General features: G+C 39.0%; 1 protein-coding gene across 2 annotated transcripts in view; it reads right to left on the bottom strand.

Annotated features, from left to right (window-relative positions):
• RAPGEF5 (Rap guanine nucleotide exchange factor 5) overlaps positions 1–27,937 on the bottom strand; it is a 154,288-nt gene that overhangs the window by 108,958 nt on the left and 17,393 nt on the right. For both annotated transcript variants that reach the window (XM_062495582.1, XM_062495573.1), the window contains exons 2-7: positions 16,306–16,356; positions 15,065–15,171; positions 13,926–14,047; positions 12,394–12,562; positions 7,202–7,268; positions 363–411 (exon numbers count right to left, since the gene is read on the bottom strand). In XM_062495582.1, coding sequence (XP_062351566.1) covers positions 363–411; positions 7,202–7,268; positions 12,394–12,562; positions 13,926–14,047; positions 15,065–15,171; positions 16,306–16,356 — 565 coding nt within the window. The remainder of the gene's footprint in view (positions 1–362; positions 412–7,201; positions 7,269–12,393; positions 12,563–13,925; positions 14,048–15,064; positions 15,172–16,305; positions 16,357–27,937) is intronic.

Here is a 27,937-nt window from a genome sequence, read left to right on the forward strand (position 1 = left end):
TGGCATGAGATACTGGATGTTAAAAAAAAAAAAGGAAAACAACCAACATATTTGTCTTAAATGTAAGTCAGATAAAGACATCAGCTTATTTTATAAAGTGCAAACCTAGAGAAAATAGTGATTTTGGCCAGAAAGAGACCCAAGTTCAACTGTAACATTGATTTTATTAGCTAGGTTATTAGATGTTATGAGCTGGAAGGAGATAAGCTTAACTGTAATTGCATTGTGCTGTATACACAGATTCTCCATCACTATCTTTTCTCCCCCTTATTAAAAAGACAGCAGTGATAATTCAGATATTTCAAGAAATAACAAAAGGGAACAGCATTACAAAAACCCCTCTGAAGTTCAGCCTGACTCACCTGACTTCCTTGCTTTCAAGGCAATAACAGCAGCCAGTTCTCTCTGTACCTAAAATATCAGGAGAAGAAAAGAATGGTTACAGTTCCTAGCACAGTGAAATAAAACAAAATGCAACACTGGTAAGATAAGAGCTATCAGTGCTTTGCAGCAATCAACTGCATGTGGAATTATGCCTGGCTTTGAAAATACAGTCAGTTTTCCTAGCAAATCTATCTCTTTTTCAGCTGGGAATTGTGTGACTTTAATTTCATGTAAATACCACACATTCCTTGGGGAGTGGACAAATTCAGTAGCCCGACCTGTAATTTATTTGAAAAGCATATCTCTTTCACAAGTACACACTTGAATCTTCTCCCTTTCCTTGTTACATATTTGTTTTGCCCCTGATGAGCACACTGTAATGCTGGATTTATTGTGTGACTCCAGAATAAGAAAGTCTTTCATGCTGAGGTTTGACAGAGGTTCCTGTATGTAACTGACCTTCATTTTTTGGATCTTCCAGGAGGAAACAACCTCTCCTAGTAGCATGGCTAGGAATTGCAGGAATAAAATTTCACTTGAGATGAAAATGCAGGAGTCAGGGCTATTTTCAGTTTTACAGGCTCCCTCACTAGCCGGCTCCCCTCCTTGTCCTCTTGTTGCTTCATTCTTCACATTCTCTGCATAGAGCAGCTATTCTCTCTTTAGCCAGTTCAACTCTACATTCACTTCTCTCCATAGGTTTATTCCTTTTTCATATAATTTATTTTCCTATCATTTTTCTATACGTTAATCTTATGTTTCCTACTTCTTCTCTGCCATCATCTGTCCCACTGCAGCTGCTTACACTTGTCCTGCAGCACCCCAAATGCTCTCTGCTGCATACACCTCAGTTCTTCCCTTCCTCTGCCCCACCCACTCTTTGAAGATCTCTCAGCTCCTTCCAATTTCTCCAATTTTCCCAAGACAGCTTGTCCTCAGTATTATTAAAAAAATATGGCACATTCCAACTTTTTCTAGGGATTGTCTGACCTCTGTGTACAAAGTCTCCAGCAGTGCATGCTACCCATCTTGTCTAACAGACCTAGGCAAGGCTTAAGGCTATTCTGCAGTGGGAGGTTTGACATGCAGCTTCTGAGAGACATGAAATTTCAAACATGATTCTCAAGATATGTGGTTCGGTCATAAGGCACAAAGCCCACAAAGGATTCCCGAAGCAATACAATTACTAACAACTGCTGTTGATATCCCACTCTCATGACTCTGAAGAGAACTTTGAAAATGTGAAAGAAGAATAGCTAGCATTATACTGGTCTGAGCAGAGAGACAGACAAAATCACTCAGGACACCTCAGTACAAAGGTAACTCCAGCACCCACTGATCAGATACTCAGGAGCCACCCAGCAGTACACCCTGCATGTGGCAGAAGGCAGTCAGACCAGGGGGCCACATCCTTCCTCTACTTGCATCCTTCTTTCCTTTGTGGCAAAGGACCAAGAAGCCTTTTTTGCTGTCCTTGCAAGGTAAAAGGATCTTTTCTATTCCTTGATGCTGCCCCACTGAGAGGGACAGAGTTTTATGCCACTCCAAGCAGGAAAATATGAAGGCAGTGCCACGGTTTTCTTAAATGTCATCCTGTTTCCAACACAATTGTGCAAGCTGGCAATATTACCTTCCCTTCCTTCCTTCCTGTACACTCATTCCCATGTCTGGAGAAATATTAATCATGGATAATGTAAGCATAAACTTCAAGTAAAATGGGAAAGAACAGTTATTCCGTGGAAAAACAACTCACGTGCTTCCTTGCAGCAACTGCTATACACAATAATGCATACAAGCTGTCTGGTTAAAGAGCAGGATTTTCAATAAAAGCCCAAGCTGTTTCTGAACAACAGCACCATGACTTTTCATGGCTACACTTCTCAGACCCCCTCCCTTCATTAAACTCAGAAGGAGGCATAATGTTGATGCCTTAATTCTGGTCTATTGTCACAGGTTACTGACACCAAGAAGAATTTCACTGATGTCTCATCTTTATATTTTAGCATTTAATAAATACATTATCCTAAGATTATCCTTAAGAGACACTACAACCTGAATCAATCGCAAATGTATCTCTTAACCCAATCAAGCATTCAAGAAATGCAAATTTCTCCATGGCTGCAAAGAAAAACCCATCTTATCAGAAGAAAAGGCAGCACTGTGGCATCCTGCAGTTGTATTTGCAGTATTACTTTGGCTTATAAGGTGGCCCCTCCTAGGTTTGAAAAATAGTGCTAAAATCATGGGTAATTAAAAGGCTGAGTTTCTATATTTTGTCTATGTCAAGCTAAATATCTCATAGTCTGCTGCTGGCCAGGAATGCAGCTGGTCTTCTACTTAACTTGAGCAAAACCCTTCAGGATAAAGCAGGAGGAAAATATGTTTCTCTGTTGTTAGCAATAAGCAGAAGTTCTTTCATCAAGAGGTTCCATCATGACAATCTGAGCTCCCTCTCATAGGATTCACTACAATCACAAAGAATTGTTACTGCTGAGCATCCTTCTGGATTTGATTGGTGTCCCTAGATTTCATAATCTATATGCTTTTTTCTCTTTTAGCATAAATGTATTTGACATCCCCGCTGGACATGCAATTCCTCTGCATCATTACACCAATGGAAATCCACGTGTAACACTCATTCCTCACTGCACACATGCTACCCATTATCATACTTCTTCCTAACAGGATTTCAGTTACTGCCTATTTGACAAAATCAATAGCTGCACATCACCTGAAGATGATAGCACAGACACAAAATAAAATATATAATCAAGAACTATGCCTGACATATTGACCTATTAAATTTTTAAAAATGTTTTATACATACTGCTTGTTGCTACAAAGCTAACACTATCCAAACAGTATCTCATTTGACTAGCATTGCAGATGTCAAAACTGATTCAGTTTAAAGGCCAGAACACCACACAATATTTACAGAAGTATTATGAAAGTCTGAAAGAGAACATTTTGAGTGGTGTGTTAGCTGGCATGTTACCACATCTCAGTTTTCTTTTTGCAATATAGAAGATTATGCATAGAAAGTGATACCCAGGCATACTTCTGCTTGATTAAGTACAAATGGCTCATTTATATGGTGAATCTTAGCTTCAAAGACTAGAGAATTTTAAAAAGTAAATGACAACTACTGCTGTTATCACAAATCTTATCATTTTGTCATAGCTGACATAACTGTGCATCTAGCAGACAGTGCATAACACCTTTTCTCCTTTTCCTTTTTCTGCCCATAGTAGTTTTTTTGTGAGACAGTATTCTAGATGCCATTGTGCAAAGCAGGACTTCAAATCTAGAGAGAAAATGCCAATCCTTGCAGAATCTCAAAATGAAATCCTGCAACAGAAGGCTCTAAACAGTAGGGTTTCAAAAAAAGAGTAAGAGTTTAGTTCATATTTTTGCATCTTGGGTTATGATAGCTTCATGGGCTCTAAATAAAAGTAATATTGGCTGATGCCTTAAAGTACCAAAAACTATTTTCCAGATACACCTCATTAACATCCTGATATTATCTTGTTTCATCACAAGTTAAGGTAAAAAAGATTTGCAGTGGGAACACTTGTAGCTATCCCACCGTGTTCTGCTTTTAGCACAAAAAACACTGAATATGAACCTGCTCTTTAGGCACAACATGGGATGCATGATAGCTCTGGAGTGCTTTCTTAAACTCATGAGTATTTTTTTAAAAATTCATGACAAAAAGATTATCTGATGCAAATGTATTTCTAATGGCATTTTGCACTGCTTGAAAATTTTGCACTGCTTGCCTTTAGAATTTAAGTTTGATGGTTTTGCTGGTGCCTCATGTAATGGAGCATATGATACAAGCACATAATTTGATAGGTTAAAAGAAGGATTTATATTTTAGGCACACGGATTCCTCCGATGTTGCTTGGGTTGGATCCTCACAACCAGTGTAGGTTTGAAAATTTGGAATGGAATCCCCTGAAAAAAAATCTGACACAAACTTTCTTCTGACCTGAAAAAAAAAAAAAAAATTGTTCCATGAAAAGCAAAAAGAAAAGTAGAAGAGACAGCGGTTGGATTTGCAACTCCAATTAAAAAGTAAATTCTAATCTTCAACTGCTTTAAGTGCTGGGCTGGAAGTAGGGATGATTTTGTGGGTTTTTTCACAGCTCTGAAATACTGGTGTGAATAGTACAATGAGCAGGACTTTCAATTATGAATTCTTCAAAGAAAAATGGTTTAATTTTGTACAAAATACATAAACTTTCAGGGAGCCAAAAAGCCAATGTGAACACATTTCCAGTAATAGCTAAAAACTTCACTTTCAGTTTCCAGCTCCTACTTACAAAAAAAAAAAAAGAGAACCTAGATACTGGATAGTCCAGCCCTCTGTTGAATGGTGTGAGCTGAGGTTTCAAATTCTTCTGGGACTTAAAAAGGCTTCCCATAAGGTTGCAGTGAGTATTTTAGGTCCCAATCTAATGTATAGAGGGAAAGCAATATTCTGCAGGGATAAACAGTAAAGTTGTTAAAGATGTTAAAATTTGGAGGATTCTGCTCTGATCTTGTGCCTCTTCCCCAGTGTTAGAACAGAAGATCATTATAGAGGCACTACAAAGTTCTGTGGAAAATCAGAAAATGCAGGAGAAAAGATCAGATTCTTGACATTACCATGGCAATAGATGGGTCCCAGGCCATCTGGAGATGGAACTGCCTAATTTTTCTTTAGCTAGTTAGCTACAGTAATATTCATTCATTTAAGAAAACCCTGTCCATGTGCCCTGCTGCTGAAATAACTCAGGATGTAGTTCACAGGTTTGACCTTGCAGATGTGAAACATTCTGAACTCATTGTCAATTAGGTGATTAAGGATATGTATGTTACTCAAGTGCATCCAGCAACTCCTAGATCCAGTTCTTAAACTCAAAAGGTCACTTTGTTTTGTTAAGCATGTCCTCTTTTTTTAACTGACAAAATCCCCCAGTTTTTGAAAAAAATATAACTTTGCAGAAAGTATTTCACAGTTTTTTATTTTTGCTCTGTATGGTAAGAAAAATGGAGGATATTGAGGTTCTGAGTTCACCTTTCATTTTCAGTTAAGAAAAAAAGTAGACAAAGCAAGGAATTTGAATATTGAGACAATAAGAAAAAGAGATTTAAAATACAGCATTTGCTTATGTCATACATTTTAAAATACCCATGCATAAAGTTGAATATACAGACTCACTGGCTTTCCAAGCACATTATAAAATGTCTTTTGCAAAGACATTTGTCTTTACAAAAGACACCAAAAATTCTCTTTTCGTTCCATTTTCCAGCAATTTCAAGATAGCACTTTACTTACTTTTCTTAAAAGAGCTCTTATCCTCATGCCTTTTCCATAGAAACTTTACCTTGCTAGCTTCCTTTCTGTCTCTGTACTTTCTCACATGCCAAAACCAGAACTAACACTAATTCCATGTTTTGATGATACCATGACTTAAGTGCAGTGTTCACAGTACTGCCTAATCACAGAGTGGTAGAGGTAGGAAAGCACCTCCAGAGATCATCTGATCCAAACCTCTTCTGAAAATCATGGCCAGCTAAAGCCTGTCCATCAGGCATTTGTAAACCTCAGTAAGGCCCTCCCACAGCCTTCTGTTCTCCAAATTTCACCACCTCCATTCTGTCAGACTGTCCTTGTAAGTCACGTACTCTGTTCCCCAGCCATCTCTGTGGCCTTTCACATACACTCCAGGACATCCATATCTCTTCCACTGAGAGTTCAGAACTGGACCCAACACTCCAGATCTGGCACACCAGTGCTGAGGAGAGGGGGATCATCAGCTGCCTTAGCCTAAGGACAGTGCTCTTACTAATGCAGCTCAGGAAGCATTTGCTTTATTCGCCACAAGGGCACGTTTCTGCTTCAACCTGCTGCCTTTTCAGTCAATCCCCAGTCTGTACAGAATGAGGTTATTTCTCCCAGATGCAGGATATTGCATTGCGCTTTGTTGACTTTCCTGAGATTACTGTTGGCCCATCTCTCCAGACTGTCAACGTCCCTCTAAACGGCAGCACAACCACAGAATCATAGAATTACTTTGGTTGGCAAATACCTGTAAGATCATCAAGTCCAGCTGTTTACCCAGCACTACCAAATCCACACTAAATCATGTCCCCAAGTGCCACATCCACACATCTTTGAAATACCTCCAGGGATGGTGACCAACCCTTCCTCCCAGTGCCACATTGCTTGCTAATTTTCTCTGCACTTTCTGCTGTTATACAGGTTACATTAAATTGAGTCAGTCTAGCTTAACTTTCTCAAGTCCTACCTGTCTGCTTCTTAGAACAGTGATCTCACAAGATAAACAAGATGCACCAAAGTCTAGCACAGACAGAATAAGCTATTGTTTATTATGGTGAAGTTTACTGAGGCTAAACATAGTTCGGAAGCTCGGGTTTCCCAGGTGGGTCTCCTCAGAGTTTATGATAATCTACACAACAGCTGCTGAAGACTTTTCTCTCCCTTTGTCTCCCATGGATGCACACTTCACCCAAGAGGGTCTAAGTTTAAAGCACATTGTATAAAAGTCAACTTCAAGTTGCTATCTTCTGGGACAAGAATAGCATCTATTGCAAGAGCAGGCTGCTGCAGTCCTTGCTTGGATTGATTTTAATATTTTTGGAATTCTACACTAAGACCTCAGTAAAGCTCTCCCCTTCCAGAGACTAAAAAAACCAGTCCTCATATACAAACATCTGTTCACTTAGACTAAGTCTTTCATTTGAAAGGATCCAAAATATGACAATATTTCAAACATGATCAGTTTAAACTTTGATGCAATGACCTTACCGCAGAAGTGAGACGAGCAAGAATTTCAGCATTGGTTTCTGCTGTATCTTCTATTTTTTGATCGGGCCTTAAAAAATAAAAATAAGATTTTATTATTTCTTTCATTCTGTTTCAACATCTTTTGATTCCTGGAAAGTAAGGAGCTGTGTAGCCACAGGCACTAATGTAAAAAGGCCTTTGAGATTCCACATCAAAATGAGGACTGCAACACGACAATAATTAATCATGTCAGTAATGACAGAGTACAGCCTTTGTCCCTTGCTGCCAAGAACTCTTTTGATCCAACCAACATGAAGAAGTGAGAGAATTCCTCACCTATAAAAATATGAGGAAGAACTGAAGAATGCAGGACCCTTTAGATCAGAGTTGCTTATTTGACTGCATATTTTGCTGTGCTAAGAACATACTCTGTGAGCAAAAAGTTTTCTATCTGCCCACCATCCAGCTTTGCTAAGGTGTGGAGTAGCACCTATGGAATACAACTTCATTGTTTCCACAGACAACACCCAAATAATTTTGTGACACATGAAATTCGATATTCAGGAAAAAATAACTAAAAGTGAAAAAACATTTAAGAAGCCATAAATAACCAAACTAAAGCAATGGCTGAGAACAATATTAGGCTGTCTTGACAGTAACTTGCAAGAAAGTGACAATGTGTCTTTTCAAATGAAGGTAGAACCCTCCTAGAAACCATCCCAGAAGACTGGTCCACGTGGAAAATAGCCACACAAAAGTGGACAATACAGGATAAGACTGTGGTTTTCTATAAAATAGTCTAATTCCCATCACTACAATATCTGTAAGCTTTTCAGAAGCTTTACTGACAATCAGAAGCATTATACCAATATAACAGGATTATAACTACAGGAAGAAGTAAAAGAAAATGCCCTTGAGATCTTTACTTTTCATGGTATTCAAGAAGCATGCCAGCAAGCTGAACAGATACACAAAACTGCAGCTGCTGTAATAAACATAAATCTCAGGTATTAGCAGAAGCTTCTGTCTTTGACTAAATTATTTAATTGCTTATATGCCTTGACGTCCTTAGGGAGAGAGCTGGCAACACATCTGGAATATGCAGCTGGTATATTGTGGATCTTACATCCCATGTCCAAAAATTTCATTCCCTGATTAAAAAATTAAGGTCACAAAGCACAGAATGACACAAGTATTCATTTGGGGACAAGCAAATTTGGATCAAAAGGTAATTCAGATTAAAATCACAATTATTTTCACTACTGCCTTTCCTATTCAAAGAAATTGCGATTCAACATTTTAAGTGTTATAAGCAGCCCCAAAGAAATAAATGAATACATTTTCATTTACAGAGACTGATTTATTCAGGTTTTCTCTTAATAATTTGGAATGAGATTAAAATAATTGAACTCTTTAGGTATTTCTCTACACATCTCTTCTGTTCTGATCTCTTAGAATCAGGCTAGGACCTGATTCTTCTAAATTGGAGACGGAAAATAGCAGCTCTGTACCTCTATAAACCCAGAAGAGCACATAGCATAACTAGTTCCTTCTTGGGCCTTTATCATTTCATTTTCCATTTAAAATACTCCCAGTATTCATCTGCTAATGAGCATCAAATGCTTCTGAAAGCATGAACTAAAAATTAGAGTCAGCTCTTCAGAATCAGAGAGTAAGGGTATATTATGACACCCAGGCCAATAGACAAAAGCAACAGTTATCACCCTATTTTTTTCAGAAGTGGATAGCCAGGACCTAGTGAGTCTGGTACCAAACAGAAGCTGAAAAGCCCAGGCAAATTACTGCTTATACAGATCAGTGGTCAGTGGGCTTAATCTGCTCAGCAGAGCAAGATGCAGGGATGCTTGTCCTAGATCTACAGGCAGGCAAGTCAGTTTCCATACAATACCTGAGAGCTGTCTGTTTTCAACAAAAGCTTTCCAGGAACTCCATAAGGCAGTAATGAAATCAATATCCTATCCTGGCTATTTGCATGAAAACCAAGTTACTTCTAAGAATGGTTACTTTACTGATATCAATAAAATGCAAATTGTTTCAGGACAGAAGACAGAGAATATACTCCTGAAAAATAAACACTCCTGAAAATAAAGAGCAATGCAAGATTAAGGAAAAAAGCTCTGTTAACATACCTTCCAATAATTTTTTAAAAATATTATGGGACACATTTCAACACTCTCAGCTACTGAGTGCATTCTTGAAATGTTCACTGAGTCTACCAGTGGTTCTGGGAATTGTTATAAACACTCCCATTTACAAAGAAGGAAACAGAAGAACACAAGGATTGAACACCTCATCCAACACCATTGCAGTAACTGGAAAAGAATTCCGGAGGCACTGAATAAGAGCCTAAGTGATTGCTCAAGGTTGTAAGGGAGACCATGGCACAGCTTTCAATTCAGATATTTTGTTCCCAGGCTATTGCAATATTCACTTGTTTTCTACTCAAGTAGAATGACTGTGATTAACACCGGGTGTTTAATGACCCCAGGAAGCCTCTTCATTTGTCCCATCTAATTTGACAACATTTACAGGGTCTGAATGCTGTGGAACACACACATTAGCCTTCAGATTAGTGTGAGCTGCTGAAAATCTGCTATGCCCTGACTTGTTTTCTGTGGTGAATTGCCACCAATGTTATGTTGAATGTAAGGAATTTCCACCAAGGCCAACAGGGAGCATTTATTCAGAAATCATAAGCACATCTCAGACTTCAGAACAGCATTTTCATTGTAGAATTTCCTATAGTAATTTGGCAACACCACTAAAACTGACCAGGAACAAATATAGGTCCATTAAAAATCCATATGGCAAGTCAAATCTGAGCTATGTTTATTTAACAGGGTTTCCAGAATAGCTGCTGAAGGAAGTCCCCTGAGCTGCTACTGCCTAGTCAGGTCTACAGATTCCTTCTGGAAGAGCAGAAACATGGTACTCCAGAGACCCACTGATGCACCCAGCAGCCCAGGCAAGCACAAGGCTCCTGCCCACAGCTGCAGAGGAGTCAGAGGTCATCTGGCCTCTGGGACCACCAGGAGACATCCAATGTTCCATTCTGGTGCACAAGCAGGCAGCTGCTTCTGATCTCATCAAAAGTGGGGAATCAAATTAATGAAGTAAGAATTTCTCTATCCCTATGTACATATAGAGTTAATGCAGTCAATACAGATTGTGAGAAAAGCTAGGACAGAAAAATGAGTATAAAAATATTACATTATTTTAAAAATCCTATGCTTCTAATGGTATGCAAAACAGCTTATATATTCAAGAAAAGACAAATGCTGCAGGGAGAGGTTTTCAGAATTACCCTCTTTTCTCACGAAAAGGAGTATATGACTTTATTTAACCAGGTCAGACAACTTTAACAAACATCTCATCACACCTATTCCCTTTCTGACTCTGTTTTAGCAGTTTATTATTTGCATCAAGCATGAAGAATTTTGAAAAATCTCCTTCTGCTTTAATATTGGATTCTCTCGAGGGTATACTATTATTTAAAATTCAATTCCTAAAGTATATACTTTTTCAAAAAGCACCCTCACAATCTGACAGGTAAAAGCTCCAGAAAATAATTTTTCAGTGACAATATTCCCAAAAGGAATCCAGCTTCAGCTCAAATTTGAATAATGTGAGCAGGAAAGAGCTGGAAATGTACATTAATGAATAATTGTTCAATTCATGTGACAGGGATCAACTTCCACTGGAAATGACAGTTGCACTGAAATGATAAAACTGCAAAGAAGACTGTAAACTTGAACCTAAAAAGCCTTCAATCCATTTTCCTACCCAGCATCCTTCACGTAAGACATCAATATGACCTATCTGTTCTGTCCTTTTGATTCAAATCCTTTGAACGAGGAGACACAAACCATGAAAAGGGGTCTGATTTACAGTGATGAGAAAAATCCCAATTCCCACTAAAATCAAGATTAAAATGCCCTGATATTTAAGGGACAGACAAGCTGTTTAGCACCAGAGTTGGCTGGAAGACAAGAATTTCTATTTGCAAAAACAGTCAAAGGTTTTCTCCAATGTGAGTCAGCTGCTTAGAAGACGATATTCAGTCCTGATGCTCTAGCCAGCTTGGGGTTCTTGTCACTTGCCTACACTCCCTCAAGCTGATCAAACAACTGCATTTTGAAGGGAAGCTCCAGTCCAGAAATACCAATATTTGGTTGATGAGGGCAGTCAGCAGTAGGGAAGGGAATCAAGTTTCTGCCTTGAACCATGTAGAGAAATTACTGAGCTTTCTACCAGCTCAACATGCCTGAATTTAAGAATCTGGGCTTGAGGCAGCTTACAGGGTCTTTGGAGTTTGTGCTCCTTTAAAATATTTCTACTGGACATTCATCTTCAAGAATGAGCATTTTAAAAAGCTAATATGTAGAGAAGGAAAGTACTCATAGAAGAAATTTTTTGTTTGTCTTTGGCATCAAAGAGAATAATTTCTAGTACTGCCAGAGTAATAGCTCTCCAAAGTATTGGTTTGAGGATCATCATACTAGGGACAATGAGAGAATTTAACTCAACTTGTCTGTTCAGGCCAACTCTTGCAGATTTACTAAAGCATAAATGGTCATGAGCCTCCAGAGCTCTCATTAATACCTTTCTCCTCTATTTTGGCCTCTCACTGTGGAACAAATAACTATGTTTTCCCATCTAGCCACTGTAAACAGGCAACCTTAGAGTGCAGACACATGAGCACAGCGAGAGCTTACAGAGCTCTGGCAACATACATTAGAAAATTAAAATCTAATTACCGAAGATACCGCATTTCCACCCATCTTGTCAATCCATCTGAAAGCTGATCCTGACACACCACAAGGGCATCTGCACCAGTCAATCAGCACCAGAGCATCCCTGCTTCCAAATTCATGCCAAACATCCAAATGTAAGAGGAGAACAAAAAAAAAAAAAAAAAAAAAATCACATGCCCAGGTAATATAGACAACTAGAGGCAGAAAGATAGTGCCTGAAAACTGTAATATGTCCAAAACTCCTAGTCAGGTGCCTCCATTTTTTTCTACCCATACTGACCTTCTCAGATGAAGAGCACATCTCTACAAGATTTGTCAACCCCCAAAAGAAAGCTGCCTCCTTTGCAAGCTTATTTAGGCGTAAACAGTGTCATTATAAGGCCAGACACTTATATAATAGTCAGTAGAAGTTGCAAACAGCTGTATATGCACACTTACAGATTGCACATGTCAATCCTGGGAGGAGACAGTGGCAGTAGTTGAAGTAGGAGCTTTACTCCATTCTTCCATGCTTCCTCTTTCTCAAATTCACAGAAAAGGTAGGTACATTCATCTGCTGAGAACTGGTAGAAAGCATGACTGTCTTGAAAATAGAGTTGTCTGTCCACTGTTAGAAAAAAATAATATTAGGTAGCTTTTAAATCTTCACCCTGTAAAGATTCCTACCACATTCTGATTACACTTGATCTTAGTGCTGAGTTGTATCATCACACAGGGAAAAAGGATTGAATACTCAGCACAGAAAGAATCCTGACCTCTCAGTTTAATTCAGTGCATCCAAACAGGAAAACCCCAAAACCTCAATTTAAAGATCTCCAGGATCCTGAAATTCAAGCATTAAGGATCCATAATTCAAGCATAACTTACAAGTGTTTAATCAATTTTGGAATCAGTTCAGGTTTAGGGAATAAAAGCCTTCTTCTTTTTCATTAGATTTCTGAGTCTCAGTTTACATTGGTTTCTAAACTCTTTTCACTAATGGTCAGACACTAGTAAACAAAGTTCAGTAATGGCAATGCAGCCCATCATTATTCCAGCTTCTCCTCAAATTCAGGGCTACTTGATTTGTAGACTAGACCTGGTTAAGAAGATGTATCAGCTGTCTTCCCTGGAAAAAACAGGATTTTATGGGGAATAAAGGACAGAGTCCAAAGCCAAAAGCACAAGCTCCTGTAACAAGTAATTTAGTCCTTGCTGAGGTTGCATGACCAATCATGCTGTCAGTTTAGTTGAAGAAAACCTTAAGGTGCACTGTCAGTGTACATATGCAGAAACTTTCCACAACTCCTCACCTTTTCACAAGAAAGAGGTTAAGTGTCTAGCACAGAGCCCAGGGTGGGGTATGACCTGAGCTGAGCTACCTAAGAAGTCCCAGCCTCAAAGTCAAATTCATCAGATATCCAAAGCCTGGTTGCCAGTGTAATTATCACCAGCCACGTTAGCTGGACCAAATCACTCAGTTTGGTGGGGGATCTGGGGACAGCAGGGTAGAACCTGGCCTCACCACCATCTCAAGGAGCTGGATCATCTCTCGACCCATTGTAATTAAAAATTATGGAAAACAGAGAGTGAAAGAAAATCATTAATATCTACAAAAGTCATCTGGTAAAGCCATGATCTGCAGCGACTAAACAGCTGCTGTCTTGTGAGAAATCTAAAATAGCTTGGGGGGAAAAGAAAAAACCAGCTGGAAAAGACACGCACTCTGTCTGCAACTTGATAATAGGCAATTACAGTTGCAGAAGCAAAAGGAACAAAATTGCCCAAACTAAAGGATTGATCTTTGGTATTTAAGAAATGAAAGGTCACAGAAGTCTGCCAAAAAGATAGTGGAATAAAGAACTGGCAAGAAAATAGGATCATTCTGTGGGTTTTTTTTTTTTCCCCTCCTCCGATCAAAACTACAACTCTTGTCCAATGCAGGAGAAAGGGATAGCCTTCCTGACCCTGGAAGCACTGGCAGGACTGACCTGACAATATAATGCCCATATCCAGGAGGAGCTGCCACACTCCAGCTGCTGTAGATCTGCACTTGACAAAAGGGCACTGCTCCAAAAGCCAGTCTACGAGTTCTGATCCAACACAACTTCTCCTGAAAATAAGCAAAACATCACTTCTTGAACTACAGTAATGTTAAAACATTCTTTTATTATAAAAAGCTATTTTTAAAGCTATCAAAACTCAGCCTTTTTGTTCAGCAGAGAAAACTCTTTGTCTCAATTCCAAATTTTTGTAAACCTATTCATTTCAAGGGAAGAAATTACATTGGCAAGCCCCAGGGGATACCTCTAGTTATAATGAAGGAACTTATGTTAGGTGAGCAAGTTCCTTTACATACCTGATTCATGTAGTATACTTGCAACATGTAGCATTTTTATCAATTTGTGCTGCATACAGTTCATCCAAAGATGCATAAGAGATAAATAATATCCAACTTTTAGCCTCAAGATTTTACTTCCTTTCTAAGCACAGGCATAATCAGTACAGCTAAACAATATATGTAAGACCTTTAAGTGCTGCTCTAGAACATACTTAATCTTTCATATTATTGGCAAATGTATATATTTAAATAATAATAAAAAAGTAGTGGATTTTTTTTTAAGCACAGGTGTGAATGAATGGTGCTATAATAGAGAGCTGCACATTTTGGTGTAATTGAAAAGAGGGGAAAGCATTTATGCTACAATGCAACACAAATGGAAAAATCACTTAATTGCAGAAATATTCCATAAATTACATGCAGAAATCACTGTGCCAATAAACCTTGGAATCCAATTAAGGTTTTTTATAACTCCAAACCAGGGCTGAAATTAATACTTTTTCTTTTCAACAAAATAACTGACAAACACTATTGTATATGAAAATCATAAGCAATTGAATAAACGGATATACAATCAGGCCACTGCTGCTTTCTGACAACAGACATTGTAACATAAGAAAAATATTAAGGTACATGAGACTGTAAAGAATTTTTTAAAGAAAATAGTTTCAATTCTTAGTGATATACTCAGAATCTCTCAGTCAGAATTTACTTTCTTGTCAAATCAGTGCATAGATAAATGAAAATAAAACTCTTAAAGTTGATCAAAACAAATTATTTTTGATTTACCTGCAAATGCCAGTAAGGTACACCCTGTCTTTAATCAGGTCAGAAGCTTGTAGAGTAAAAATATTCCTGAGAGCTCTCCCAGCACAGGAAGAACTTTCTCCATAAATCTGAATGAAAAGAGAAATTGAAAAGTGTGACAAGTAGGGATTTATTCCTGCTGTAGCCAATTGCCTTGCCACTGTCCACTCCCTCCCTTTGAACAATGCCTTCTTCCCAGGTAGTTGACAAGCAAGCACTCAGAGTCTCATAAGAAATGCACCCCAGCTTCTGCCAGTTGTATCAACAGCCTCAGGTGCCCCACGAGCTGGGCTGATTTTAGATTTGCTGCCCTAGTAAAGGAGAGGTTTTTCTATCCATCAGCTTTACCTTTGAACAACAGACAAGTTAAATGAAAACACGTGTTGTTTTAGCAAAGCAGAGACATATGAACCATTGCAAAATCACACAGATATAGTTTAAAAGAAATATAATTTCCTATGTATTTAAGCTAAATAATTTATTTCAAGCCTAATACACACTGAAAGACTATTTCATAGTCTTCTCTTTTTGTTCAGAACCTTTGGAGGTTTCCTATGATAGCTGTAGATCAGTTCATCCATGCATTGCCAGGAGGATATGGTCTTTCAGAATGGACACACCTCTGATTTCCCCACACCTGATTTCTACCCTGCACCTTAAGGCTGCAGATGCATCTGTCAAAACAGAAGCCAACTCAGTCTTCCATAAAACCATGTTCCGCCTAGACACTGTGTACCACTCCTTACTGAAGAATTAACCTTGGATTTCTGTTGTGATGTTTCTTCACTGTCCCACCAAAACATGGCAAGTGACACAAAGAACTAACATGATGCTGTTTGGTTTCACCTTTTTGTTTGTTTGCTTGCTTGCTTGCTATGTTTAGGAACTTTTTAAGGCATATAGAATAGACCTGAGACAGCAGAGTCTTGTGACATACAAACAAGAGTTACCAAAAACTGTAAAAGTAAGCTAAACAGTGGAAATCATTTAAGTGACTGGTAAGTAAATGCACATTGGAATTAAAAACAATTCAATTTGTAAACTCAGTAACAGAAGGACACGATTTGTAACACACACACAAAATGATAACTTCTTAACTGGATTTAACAGCAGTTCATGTTCACAAGTGTCTTTAAAGGTACGATTAAGAGGTTGAACTGCAACAGAAGCATAACTTGCATGTTGTTTGATGAAATAGAATTAAAAAGAAGCTTCACAAGTACCTTATTTGAAGGAGTTTCCAAATAAGGATTTGAAATTCTTCTGGACAGGGTCTGCAAGATAATTTGGTAGACCATTAGTTTTGTCACGGTTTTTGCATGGGAAAAAAAAACCAGTTGCAATTTAGTCTTTTAGCTATTGAAATCTACATAAAAATAATTTATCAAATAATCAGAACAGTCTAACATCTGTGTCCAAACAATAATTATTTCACATAAGGAAAAAGGTTTGGTAAACTCAGTTCTGTGTTTTTTATTACATTTATTCTTGGTCTGGAAAAGAAGATGAACAATATATGGAAAAGTTTATAAATAACACACAATTATTGAGTCAAGAAAGATCAAAAATGACAGTGAAGAATCTCAAGATAAACCTAAAAAATACACGTGAAAAGACAGTAGTGTGATGAGCTCAACATTGAAATCAGCATGTACTAGAGGGAGAAAATGTAATTACACATACTCTTACAGAAAACTTTATCAATTCAGTAAAGACACCTCAGGGTCACAGAACCCCTTTCAAGGAAGACCACTCTTCTAAATAAAATTCTTAACTGTAGTTAAAAGAAATCAGAATAAATGGTGAATAAAATTGTGACCAGCAGGGAGGTAACTAATGTAGATCAGCATTATCTCTGCCATACCACATGTTGCACTGGTAACAGCATCTCAAGAAAAAATTGCTCCAATGTTAGAGGGGATTCAGACAACTACAGTAGTAGGAATAATAAAGCATTTGGATAAATTTTAATATGAGAAAAGACAGAAAAGGCTGTGATTATTTACCTTGCAAATGAGAGATTACAAGAGACATCATGCAATTATATAATATGGCACAAAGAAAAGACAAATTTTCTGTGGTCAGCTTTATATTACATACTGATCACTCAATGAAATTAGAGAGTACTTATATTTGAAGAGACAGAAAGGAAAATCACAAATAAGTCTTCACAGCAGGGAAATGCAAATGCCAAAATCTTACCACTGACCAATAAAGACTGTGATTTAAAATTATAAAATTCACAGTGAACCAGAACTCTAAAAGGCAAAGACAGGATAAACATCTCCACAAGAGTCAGGTTACCCGACTCTTATTCATCATGATCCTCCCATATCTTGTCACTATTAAAAGACAAGATATTGTCTATACTGATGCTTACTTACAACTTCTCTCTTACTACAGGCCACACAGGACACAAATAAACACTGCCTAAAGTAAGCCTGGAAGTGGAAAAGGTGTGGATGTGCACTGGCACTACAACAGGAAGATCATGCAGTGCTCCCTCACATCATTCCAACTTGCAAGAAGGATAATTAATTCCTTGCTTTGAGAAGGATTCAATTCTCACTTGGTATATTGCAATCATAAAAAATTGCCATCCTTCACACCCTGTAAGAATTACAGGATCCATATTTCGGTAACACCACCTGCTTCTTCCTTCCTGTAATCTTGTTCCTGTATTTTTAGAAAGGGAAGGGGCGAGGAACCACAGAAGCATCTATCGCTGTTTACCCTTCCACGCTCATCACAAACCTTAGTGTAGTTCCACGCACTACAGTAGCTCCATATGGAAATACTGTAACATATAAGTCTAATTTCCCTCTCCCATGCCCAACAAAGATGCTGTAAGAGCACAACACTGCCTCGGATCCCACTTACTCTTCCTAGCCGGCATGTCATTAGCACCTTGGTTCTGCAGCAGCCCTACATACCACCACTTCTCTTGGTTTCTGTCCAATTCTTTCATGTCACAAGCCTCACTCACTGCAGCAGCACAGTCAAAGTTTATACATGGATTTCCCTGCTGCCTGCTCCTTTCCCAGGCTGGCAGTGACAGAGGACAGGGAGGGTCACCCAGGGAGAATACTGGCACTGCAGTGTGCGCTTACATGGCAGCGTAAGATGAAACTCAGCAAAAGGACAAATTTTGTTGCCTTCTAAAACAGGGATGCAGTGGTGATGAGTAAGAGGAGAGATTGACATAATCTACCTACACTCATGCAAAACATTTCATACAACCCCACACATATCCTTGTCACTAAAATGGAGAGACACAGATTTGACGGATGGATAAGGAAATGGACATGCTAAAATGGTCAATGGTTTGGTTGCTGTGTGGAGACCAGTGACCAGTGTCCCTCTGGGACCATGTTATTTAACATCCTCATGGAATGTGGACAGTGGGATTGAGTGCACACTCAGCAAATCTGAGGATGACAAGTTCAGTGGCACAAATGACACTTTAGAGGGAAGGGATTCCATACAGAGAGACCTGGACAGGATTGAGAGCTGGGCCTGTGCAGTCCTCATCTATTTCAACAAGTGTTAGGTCTTGTGCCTGAGCTGGGGTATTCCCAAACATGGACACAGGCTGGTTGATGGATTGAAACCAACCCCATGGAGAAGGACATGGGGGTGTTGGTGGGTGAAAAACTGGACATGATCCAACTGTATCCTGGGCTGCATCAAAAGAAGGAGGACCAGCAGGTTGGGGTTGGTGATTCTACACCTCTACTGCACTTTTGTGAGAACCCCATCTGGAGTACTACATCCATTTGTAGCTTCCCAGCATAATAAAGATGGGGATCTGGTGGAGGAAGTCCAGAGCCACCAAGCTGATCATGAGAATGGAGCACCTTTCCCATGGAGAAAAGCCAAGAGAGTTGGGGCTGTTCAGCCTGGAGTAAAGAAGGCTTCAGGGAGATCTTATAGTATCTGCCACTATCTGTAGGGGGCCAACAGGAAGGGGATAGATGGACTTTTTATCAGGGAGTGTAGTGACAGGACAGCAAGTAATCCTTTTAAACTGAAACAGGGTAGATGTAGATTAAATATTAGGAAGAAATGCTGAGGAGTCTGCAAAAGGTGTCTGATACTGAAAACCAGTAGAGAAAAAAACCAGAAATTTCTGGTTTATCCTTCAGACCACAAAGTGCTAGCTCTGGTACATTGAAGACAGGAGGAATTCATAGCCTAAAATGGGACAAGGGAGGGCAGGACAATGGCTTTTTGGTGGCAGCCTGAATCCATATCACCATGGAGCAAAGAAGAAACACTGGAGAGACCATGAGAGTACATTTAGCCTGCCATGCAGGAACCCAACCACCCAAAATCTCTAAAAGCATAAGAAAATAGAAACTGGATAGGAGAGGAAAAAAAAACAACCAGGAAGTGGCTTTCTGGAATAGAAAAAATTATCTTTCATGTGGATGCTAGGGCAGCCTGTGTAATGTTGAAACACTCATTGCAGTTAGGCTGAAATTGATACAGAATTTTAGGACTTTTATGTCCCAGATACCATGATAGATCCAGTTTTCCTTTTCTTTTTTTTCTCTTTTTTTTCTTTTTTTAAACTTGCCTCAATAAATATTAAGTACTGAACACACCTCTGTTCAACAGACTCTGATTTTGCTGTTGGGGACAAACTAGGCAGTTGCTAGGAGAGGAATAAGTGGTCCAGCCTATCCTCAAAGACCCCCAGCTTTTGGGTGGCTCTGGTGGTGAAGCACCACTCCTCCCTGAAGATATCTGGCAAATATAAGCTGCTCCCCCAAAATTATTTTGACACACACACACACTGATTGAAAATACATTTGCAAATCATTCTAAGAATGAGCCAGAATGTGCTTTTAAAGCAAATTAATTAGTCACCAAGCGAACAGCTCATCTCTCGTGAAAACGACCTTGGAACAGTTCTTGATGCCCACGCCAAGTGCTGCTTTCTAGCTACTGCCACCCTGGTATCTCCACGTGCCTCCTCACCAGCTTGAGGAGAAGCGTTGCCAAGCCCCATGTCAGGGAGGGGGCAGGGCTATGGCAGCATGTGTGTGTGGTGCTAGGACAGGAGACCACACATGCAGGTGATCCAGAGCACTGGGTGTCCTCCAGAAGGGCTGTCCCATCACATATGAGTAGGTGTACATAGGCAGCTTCATCTTCCCTGGTGGGGATGCAGGAAGAAACAGGCAGGGAGAGGTCCTGTGGGCTGGACGATCCAGAGTCTGAATTACAAACATGGCACAGGGATGGCATCATTCTAAATTGGGGACACAACTTGCACGTGACAGGAGAGGAAAGCTGGCACAGGAGGCCCAGAGAAGGTTTCAGAATAGGACTGCTAGTATCAAATCTGAATACACCACAGAAAATTTAGTCTGAAACTGGGAAAAATTATAAAGGAGTTCACTGTGGTATTTAGAATCACTAAAATCACAAGAAGTACAGTTATGATGTGAAAAGAATGGGAGGATTAAGATAATGTAACTAGCAAGTAATTAAAACAACCAGAAGGAAATATTTATCTACAATCTATACGATCAGCTTATAGAACAATAAGCCAAATAATTAAATATGCCAAGTAGATTTTTAGAAGCAGAAGCTAATTTAATGACTAATACTACTATGCAGAGTCTATACCTAAGTTTAAATTAGTATTGCTTCAACTGTACAGTTATTTTTAAAACAAGCTGAGAATTTCTGACATTATTTAAAGTTAAGTATGCAAAGATATCAATAAAATATTTTAATATATCAAGACAAACTGATTTTTTAGAGGTTTGGAAAGAAATCCCCCACAACATGCTACACAACAAAGTATACTAATGGGTCCACTGGAAGGAACAAGCTGCATCTTACTGTAAGATGCTGACTTAGTTCCTTCCTTGGGAGAGTACTGAACCAGGTCCACTACAGCAACTCCCTGTGCATTTGCTACAACCTGGTTAATGTTCTGTTCAAGGGCTAATGGTACTATAGAGCATGGATTTAGTCATATCTTTTGGAGATACATTTGAATTTTCTCCTCATTTTTAGACCCAGGATTTTGCTTTGGCCACATCTCAGCTTGGGAGAATGACATGCCTACAAGTTGCTTGTGCTTCTCCTCCTGCCCAAGCTGTTCAAACAACTGCTGATATTTCTGCCATTGCCAGCACTGCAGTCACAGTAGCAGCAGCAATACTCCATACATCTGCTAGCAATTTAATCACCAGCATGCCCAGAAAGAAACAAAGTAAGAGTGCTCTGAGCTCCAGTTCAAGTGCTTCCGTCAGCTGGAATTTAGTGCAATGGTATCAGCCAGCAACCTGTCTACACTAGACTCCATAATGTAACACCTCAAAAGAGGCTATGGAAATTGTAGAAAAATAATAATTTCAAATATGGAACAGAAATGTTTTGCCTTTCTTCTAAGAGCTTCTGATATTCATGTGCAGTTAGCAAGAAAAAATGACAAAAAATGGGAAGGAAGAACTTTTTTAGTCAAGATTATTCCTTTTATTAAATCCTCTAAAGTGAGATTTATTTTAAAACCAACAGAAATTAGGAAAGGCAGAATCATGGCTTTCTTCCCTAGTAAATTGTTCAAGGTTCCACTCCAGATTTTTCAAATATCTAGGTTTTTAACTGGCTGTGTTTCCAAAATATGAGCATAATATTCTATGCTTAGGAATTTGCAATGTGTAATCAAACTTTACCTGTTTTCAGTTTACAATACACTCATCAATCTTTGTCTGTTTGATCAGAGCTTAATTTGCAAACATGCCCATGATCAACTCCATGCTTCTGAGCAGTTCCAGAAACATTTTTGTTACGTGCAAATATAACAAAACAATTGTTCATAGTTTCAGGGCATTGTCACGATGTCCCTAGAGAATTTAGTATAACACTCGTGCCTTTCAAACTGGATTACTCAATATATTTAAAATTAAGCAAATGCTTCAGTGTTGTTATTCCCTAAATATAAATAGCCTGAACAAAAAAATCATCTCATTTTGAAATGCACATGGTGTAGCACAGAATACCTGGTAATGAGATCATTTCTATTCCCTGACAGGGGGATTTCTGCAACTACTCAACACCTGAATCCTAAATTGGCTAATGTGACCACAAAGGAAATTACATATTCAGACACATACCCAACAAGAATTTAAGCATCCAAACCTAAAATACATTTTCACAAGTACTCATGCTGGAAACTTATCACATTCCAACCATGACAGCGTATGGAAAAGGATCACAAATAAAGCTGAATACAAATTCACACTCAAAAACAATCATCTGCTTGTACTTTTCTCTCCAATGATCATTCAGCTCTAAGAATACGGTGGCTCAGGAAAAATTTTAAAAATCCACCAGAGGTATTTACTTAATTTCCCTCAGGCTTCTCTTCCACTCCACGCACAAATCAAAAAGTAATTATTTGCATCTCAACCAGATTTTGTTCTCTCATTATGAACCATGACAATGATAATGCCCTAAGAGCGACAGAAACCACTGCAACAGTTACAACTGTTAAAACCTATGGGGTTTTTTATCAAAGAGAGTTGCTGGAGTTGCTAAAAGCAAGCAGCTACAATAATTAGAGGGTTTCCACTCCAGCCCTGATCTGAACACAAATCCTGACACAAAGCTGGGCCGTACCTGCCTGGCACACCCTCCTCAACCTGCAACACAAGAAGGCAGTAATTTCTGCAGGAGTAAATGCTCATTTATTCCCGGTGCTTATTCGTGCCAGGCAAGGAGTGGGGGAAGGGAACAAAAAAATTACTGAACAATATGAACAATCATTTTGCCAACTTTGAATTTTTTGCATTTGACATCTAAATGATAGTTGTTTTAAGCTGAAGTAAGACAAGGGTGTTGTGCTTAGTAGATGAAACGCCACTGTTGTTTGAAGGTGGCTGGATATAGGGAGTGTTGTCATGAATCCCAATCCGTTTCCATGTGGCAACAGATTTTTCCTTGTTGCTAAGGCACAGCAAGCAGAGTTGGTTGGGAAGCTAGCTGACTTTCAGCAGATAGCATTCATAGGAAACCATAGAATATGCCTGACTTTCTGCCAATAATATTTGTAACAAACAACCTTCCCCCGCTGCTCCACTTGAAACCCACTGTCAGAATTCATGGGTAATGAAGAGCAACCAATGTGACAGTTCTCTTCATTAATATTTATTTAAGATTAATTATAAAACCCTTTATAAATGATCTTTTTTATAAAGGAAAGATCTTCTCCTGATCATCTTAAACTTCTTATACTTAGGTGCAGCATAAAAAGGTCAGAAAGCTGTAAAAAGAAAAATCTTTGTTCAGCAGAGCTTGCAATTTAGGGCTCTCAGATGAGCCTGAAGAGCTCTCTAGAGAAACACAAACGAGTAATTAATGAAAGAAAACCAATGAGGTATTGTCATTTATTTTCTGTATTAAAAAAAAAAAAAACTTACAAAATAAGTTATTTCACAAAGGGAAACCCACAACTCATTGTTCTTTCTCACTTCCTCCAAAACAAAAAGAGACATGAGAAGAAAATGGATGCTCTTTATAAAGAGAAGCAGTACTCTTTATGTTTAAATACTTATTTCTGAGACAGCAACAGTAAGGAGAGCTATGCATTTAGAAGCATTTCTTTATTTTTCAGTACCTAGCAAACTAAATATGGCTGAATGGGTTTGTGCTTCAAACAAAACTAATTTTTAAATAATCTGGCATAAATCATCCACTTTCAAAGTCTCTGGAGCTTAGCAAGGAGTGTAATTTAGTGTCCAAGAGCAAAATTTATTTTCAATGTCCTTTCTCTTGTCTAAAAGAAGTTAAGAATAGAAAAAAATATCATAGAAGACAATATGGCAGGGCTGGCTGGATTCCCTCCTCCCTCTCCCTCAGTCCCACCATGGTGAAAAGCCCAGGAAAAATCCAGCTTTGGGAAGGGACCAACACAGGCTCCTCCATCTGTATCCTGTGCCTCAAATAAAACTGCAGCATCCTGACACCCACCCAGATTGAGGGAAAGGGAAAAGTGGGGAGCCAGCAGAAGGGGATGGCTTGGTTAGGAAATTTATGTTACTAAGGAAAGGACACAGCCACCCTGCTGCTAATGGTGGGTTCCATGATGAGATTAAGCACCCTGAAATGAGGCTGCTGACAAGCAGGTCGTGTCCTCCCTACACCTCCTGCTCCAGCTCCCCATTCCCACTGCTCTTCTTTGTGCTTCCACGCGTGTCCATGAAACCATGTCCTGAACCAAGTTGAGCTTTGAATTGGCTCATTAAATAGAGATTAATTTCAACAGAAGTGGTTTCCCCCAGTTCACTGGGGAGCCACACAAATATGATCCCCAGCAAAGCAAGCAGTGGGGGCACAGGCAAAGGCTGTGGGACATGGAGGGAGGCAGGGAGGGACAGCTGTGCTCAGAGGAAGCACTTGTTTATGCTAAACTAAAACTATCCAAGGAATGATGGCATAAAACACATCTAATAAATCCTTTTTATGTTGACAGAGCAGAGACACTGCTCTGTCAACATAAAAAGGAAGTTAACCACGCTCACAAAAAATGACAATACAAAATTCAAGGGTGTCAGCAATGGGAAACTTCACTTCCAACTCTATGTTCACAGCTGAAGCAAAACACAATTCCCATGTCATCTACAGCTGTAGACTACATGGGTATGGTTTGAAATACAGAAACAGAGTTCAAAAAAGATTTGTCTTTCTTATAAAGAGAGAATGGACATTTTCAACTCATATGCTAATACAATGTTTGCAATGAGATTTCATTAAATATAAAAAGAATCAGAATTTTACTGTTTTTTATCATGCTTTATATAACATTAAAATATGCAGAGTACACTTAATTGTCTATTCACGTTCCTTTGTTAGCTAAACTTTATTTGCAGCATTTGTGCTCTAGTTTGCCAGTTCAGCCATACATTTCCTAATGCTGTCTTACAAAATTCCCAGTGCATTTCACTCTTCCTGGCTGTCAGCAACATTTCATAGGAAAGCATATCCTCCCTTTCTCCCAGTGCAAAATAGGCACTGTATACAGACTGTTACCATAAACATTCAGCAATATTATCATACTTTTTTTTTTTTAACTTAGCACCTAATAAATACAGTAAGTGATTTTTGTTATCTACCCTTGTGTCCCTGGCCACCAGCATGGTCTGGATCTGGAGGGCAGCACATAAGAGAAGATGGGTAGGAGGGGGTTAGTGACTGCTAAGATTTTTTTGTAACAGCGAATATTTATAATGACGCGAGTTATAATTTGATAGTACAGTATTTGGAGCTGTTGAAAGAATGTGCACTGGATGTTTCACACTACAATTAAAACAATGTTCCCAGTGACAGGTTACTGTTTATTTTCAGATAAAATCTAAATGAAGACACCAACAAAACAGTTAAAAGAGAGATCAGGAGTAGGAAAACATAGATTGTCTGCATACTTAAAAACTTTTCAAAGTACCTCTGTTGACATTTCTTGTGTTGCCAGCAAAATACCTTCTCATGACACAGTTCCAAAAAGGAAAAAGAAAAGAAAAAAAAGCAGCATGGCACATCTACTTAGCAAAAAGCATTCTGAAAGCCAGGAAGCCTGACTTACAAGAATGCATTAGTAAAAAGAAATTTATGAGGAAATTGTGTGTCAAACACAACAATAAATGCTCAGGTTGCAAAACCTTCTTCCTTGATTTTTTGTAACTTCACCAGACAGCATCCTGCACAATTTCTCTGGCTTTAATTTTGTCCTGCACAGAGCAGCGGTTGGATCAAACAATCTTCTGGAGCAACCTTAGCATCCAGATAATTCTGTAGTTGTTTCCTGCTCCATCACTCCCAGATAATTCAATTCTGCTAGTCCAACTGGCTGTACCAGGCATGGAAGAAAAAGTCTGTGGAGATTCAGGGCAACTAGAGTAGTTTGAATAGTAGAAATGCACCATTTCTAGGTGCATTCTGTGTTTAAAAAGTGTCTCCTAAAATCACATATTTTCATGTTAGCCTTCCACCAAAATTTTCCCCGTCACATTAGCCACTGTGCAAGCTCTCAAGTGCTGACATACCCCAGCTGTCAACATTACTGGAGATAATACTGAATCCAGAACCTGACCTTCAGCAAGCCACATTTTTCAGAGATTAAATACAATAAAAATTTTAAAGCGGACTATCAATTAAGTGATTCATCTGGCCTGTCACTACCAACCACCCACCATGTAGGTGTAAGTTCAAACGTTCCCTCTCTGGTGTCAGGCAAAACCAGCACGGCTGGGTACGTGATTTTTGCCAGCACAGGCTCAGGAGCCTTCTGATGAACTGCCCCATAACCCAGCTGCAAGAATGCTCACCTCCACCACAGGAATTCTAGCCAACAACAGAAGGGCAAAAATATCCAAGATTGCTACAGCTATTTCAGTGAACACAGATGCAAGAACAAATCCCCAAATATTAGCAAATATTCAGCAAATCAGCTGTGAACAATGACGACAAATGACTAAAAATGTCAATTTAGAGTGTATATATTACTAAGAAAATCCATTATAATCTTAATTCATTCGGAAGCAATTTGCAATTAAAGAAACAGTTTTGTAGTTTTCAATAACTAAAGTATCTTTAATGTTTCAAGTACAAAAAGACAAAGTTAAAATTCTGTGCTCTGATTATGATTTATGAAAATACTTCCAAGTAAATTGCATTAGTTTACTATTTGAAAAATGCCTGTCTTTCTGGCAACTTCTTAAAATTTTCTTTTAATAGGCTACACACAGATTGTCCATTATTGGACTTACAAGTGCACAAAGGTATGTTTATAACATCCCTATAATTTAATGTCCCCGCTCCCAGAGAACCCTGCTTTTACCACTGCCTGCACAGAAGGTAGGACACCCAGTAATTTCCCAAACCTTTTTCCTACTAGGAAAGCACAGTTACTCCCTTCTGGTACAAGACACACAAACTATTTCCTCCTTGTTTCTGAGAAACTGATTTTCTGATTTTGCAGAGACCAAGTGGCCCACTGGGAATAACAGCACCAGGCTGTTCAGTGTACCTCAGTTTTATTCCTGAATGTGATGTGGTCACAACCTGCAGCAAGACATTTCCCTTCCCATGCAATGGGAGCAACCATGAGCACGCTCTGAATGCACTCTGAGACCCACTGGCAAAAATCTGCTATCAGAAAAGGGCTAGAAGGACACAAGCTCTCCTCCATGTACCCAGGGCAGCCCCACTAAGACCAAATACCTACAGGACATTTGAAATGCAACAAATCTAGAGTAAAACTGCTGACTTCTGATTTTCTTGCTTCTGAGGTTTCCCAAGAGCAGGAACAGCCTTGAGGGTGGGTGAACAAGCTCTGCTTAAAGAATTTTGCGTGACAGCCTTAACAGTGTGGGAATCTGCAGTGCTGTGGTTTGTATCGGCAGCGCTCCATTATGTGACCCCTGGGGAACAATAATAATTTCACTGACAGTAGCTCTTGGCACAAACCAGTGCCAACCTACTATGAACCAGAGAGTGGGAGTTCCTAACCACTTCCAGAAGAACAGCTGTAATTTACTGTTCTGTAGGAAAAACTATTAAAGCTTAACTACTTTAGTTTCACGGAGCAGTCAAGGCTTCACTGTACAGAGAGCTAAAAAGCACTCAATATACAAAGAAAGAATAAAGATTTCCCTTAGATCACACAAGTAATTTTTTGGCAAAGTAGATCAGGAACTCCTCAACTGCTCTTGGCAAAGCCTCAGAAATACTTGGAACTCAGCTACCAGCACCTTCAAACCATCTGCAGAGTGAGATCTTGCTAACTCTGATCACCTTGCAAATCTTTAGTCTGGCCATTAAAGAAGGAATAAATGAAAA

Source organism: Cinclus cinclus, chromosome 1 (genome assembly GCF_963662255.1).
Source record: "Cinclus cinclus chromosome 1, bCinCin1.1, whole genome shotgun sequence".
NCBI classification, from domain to species: Eukaryota; Metazoa; Chordata; class Aves; order Passeriformes; family Cinclidae; genus Cinclus; species Cinclus cinclus.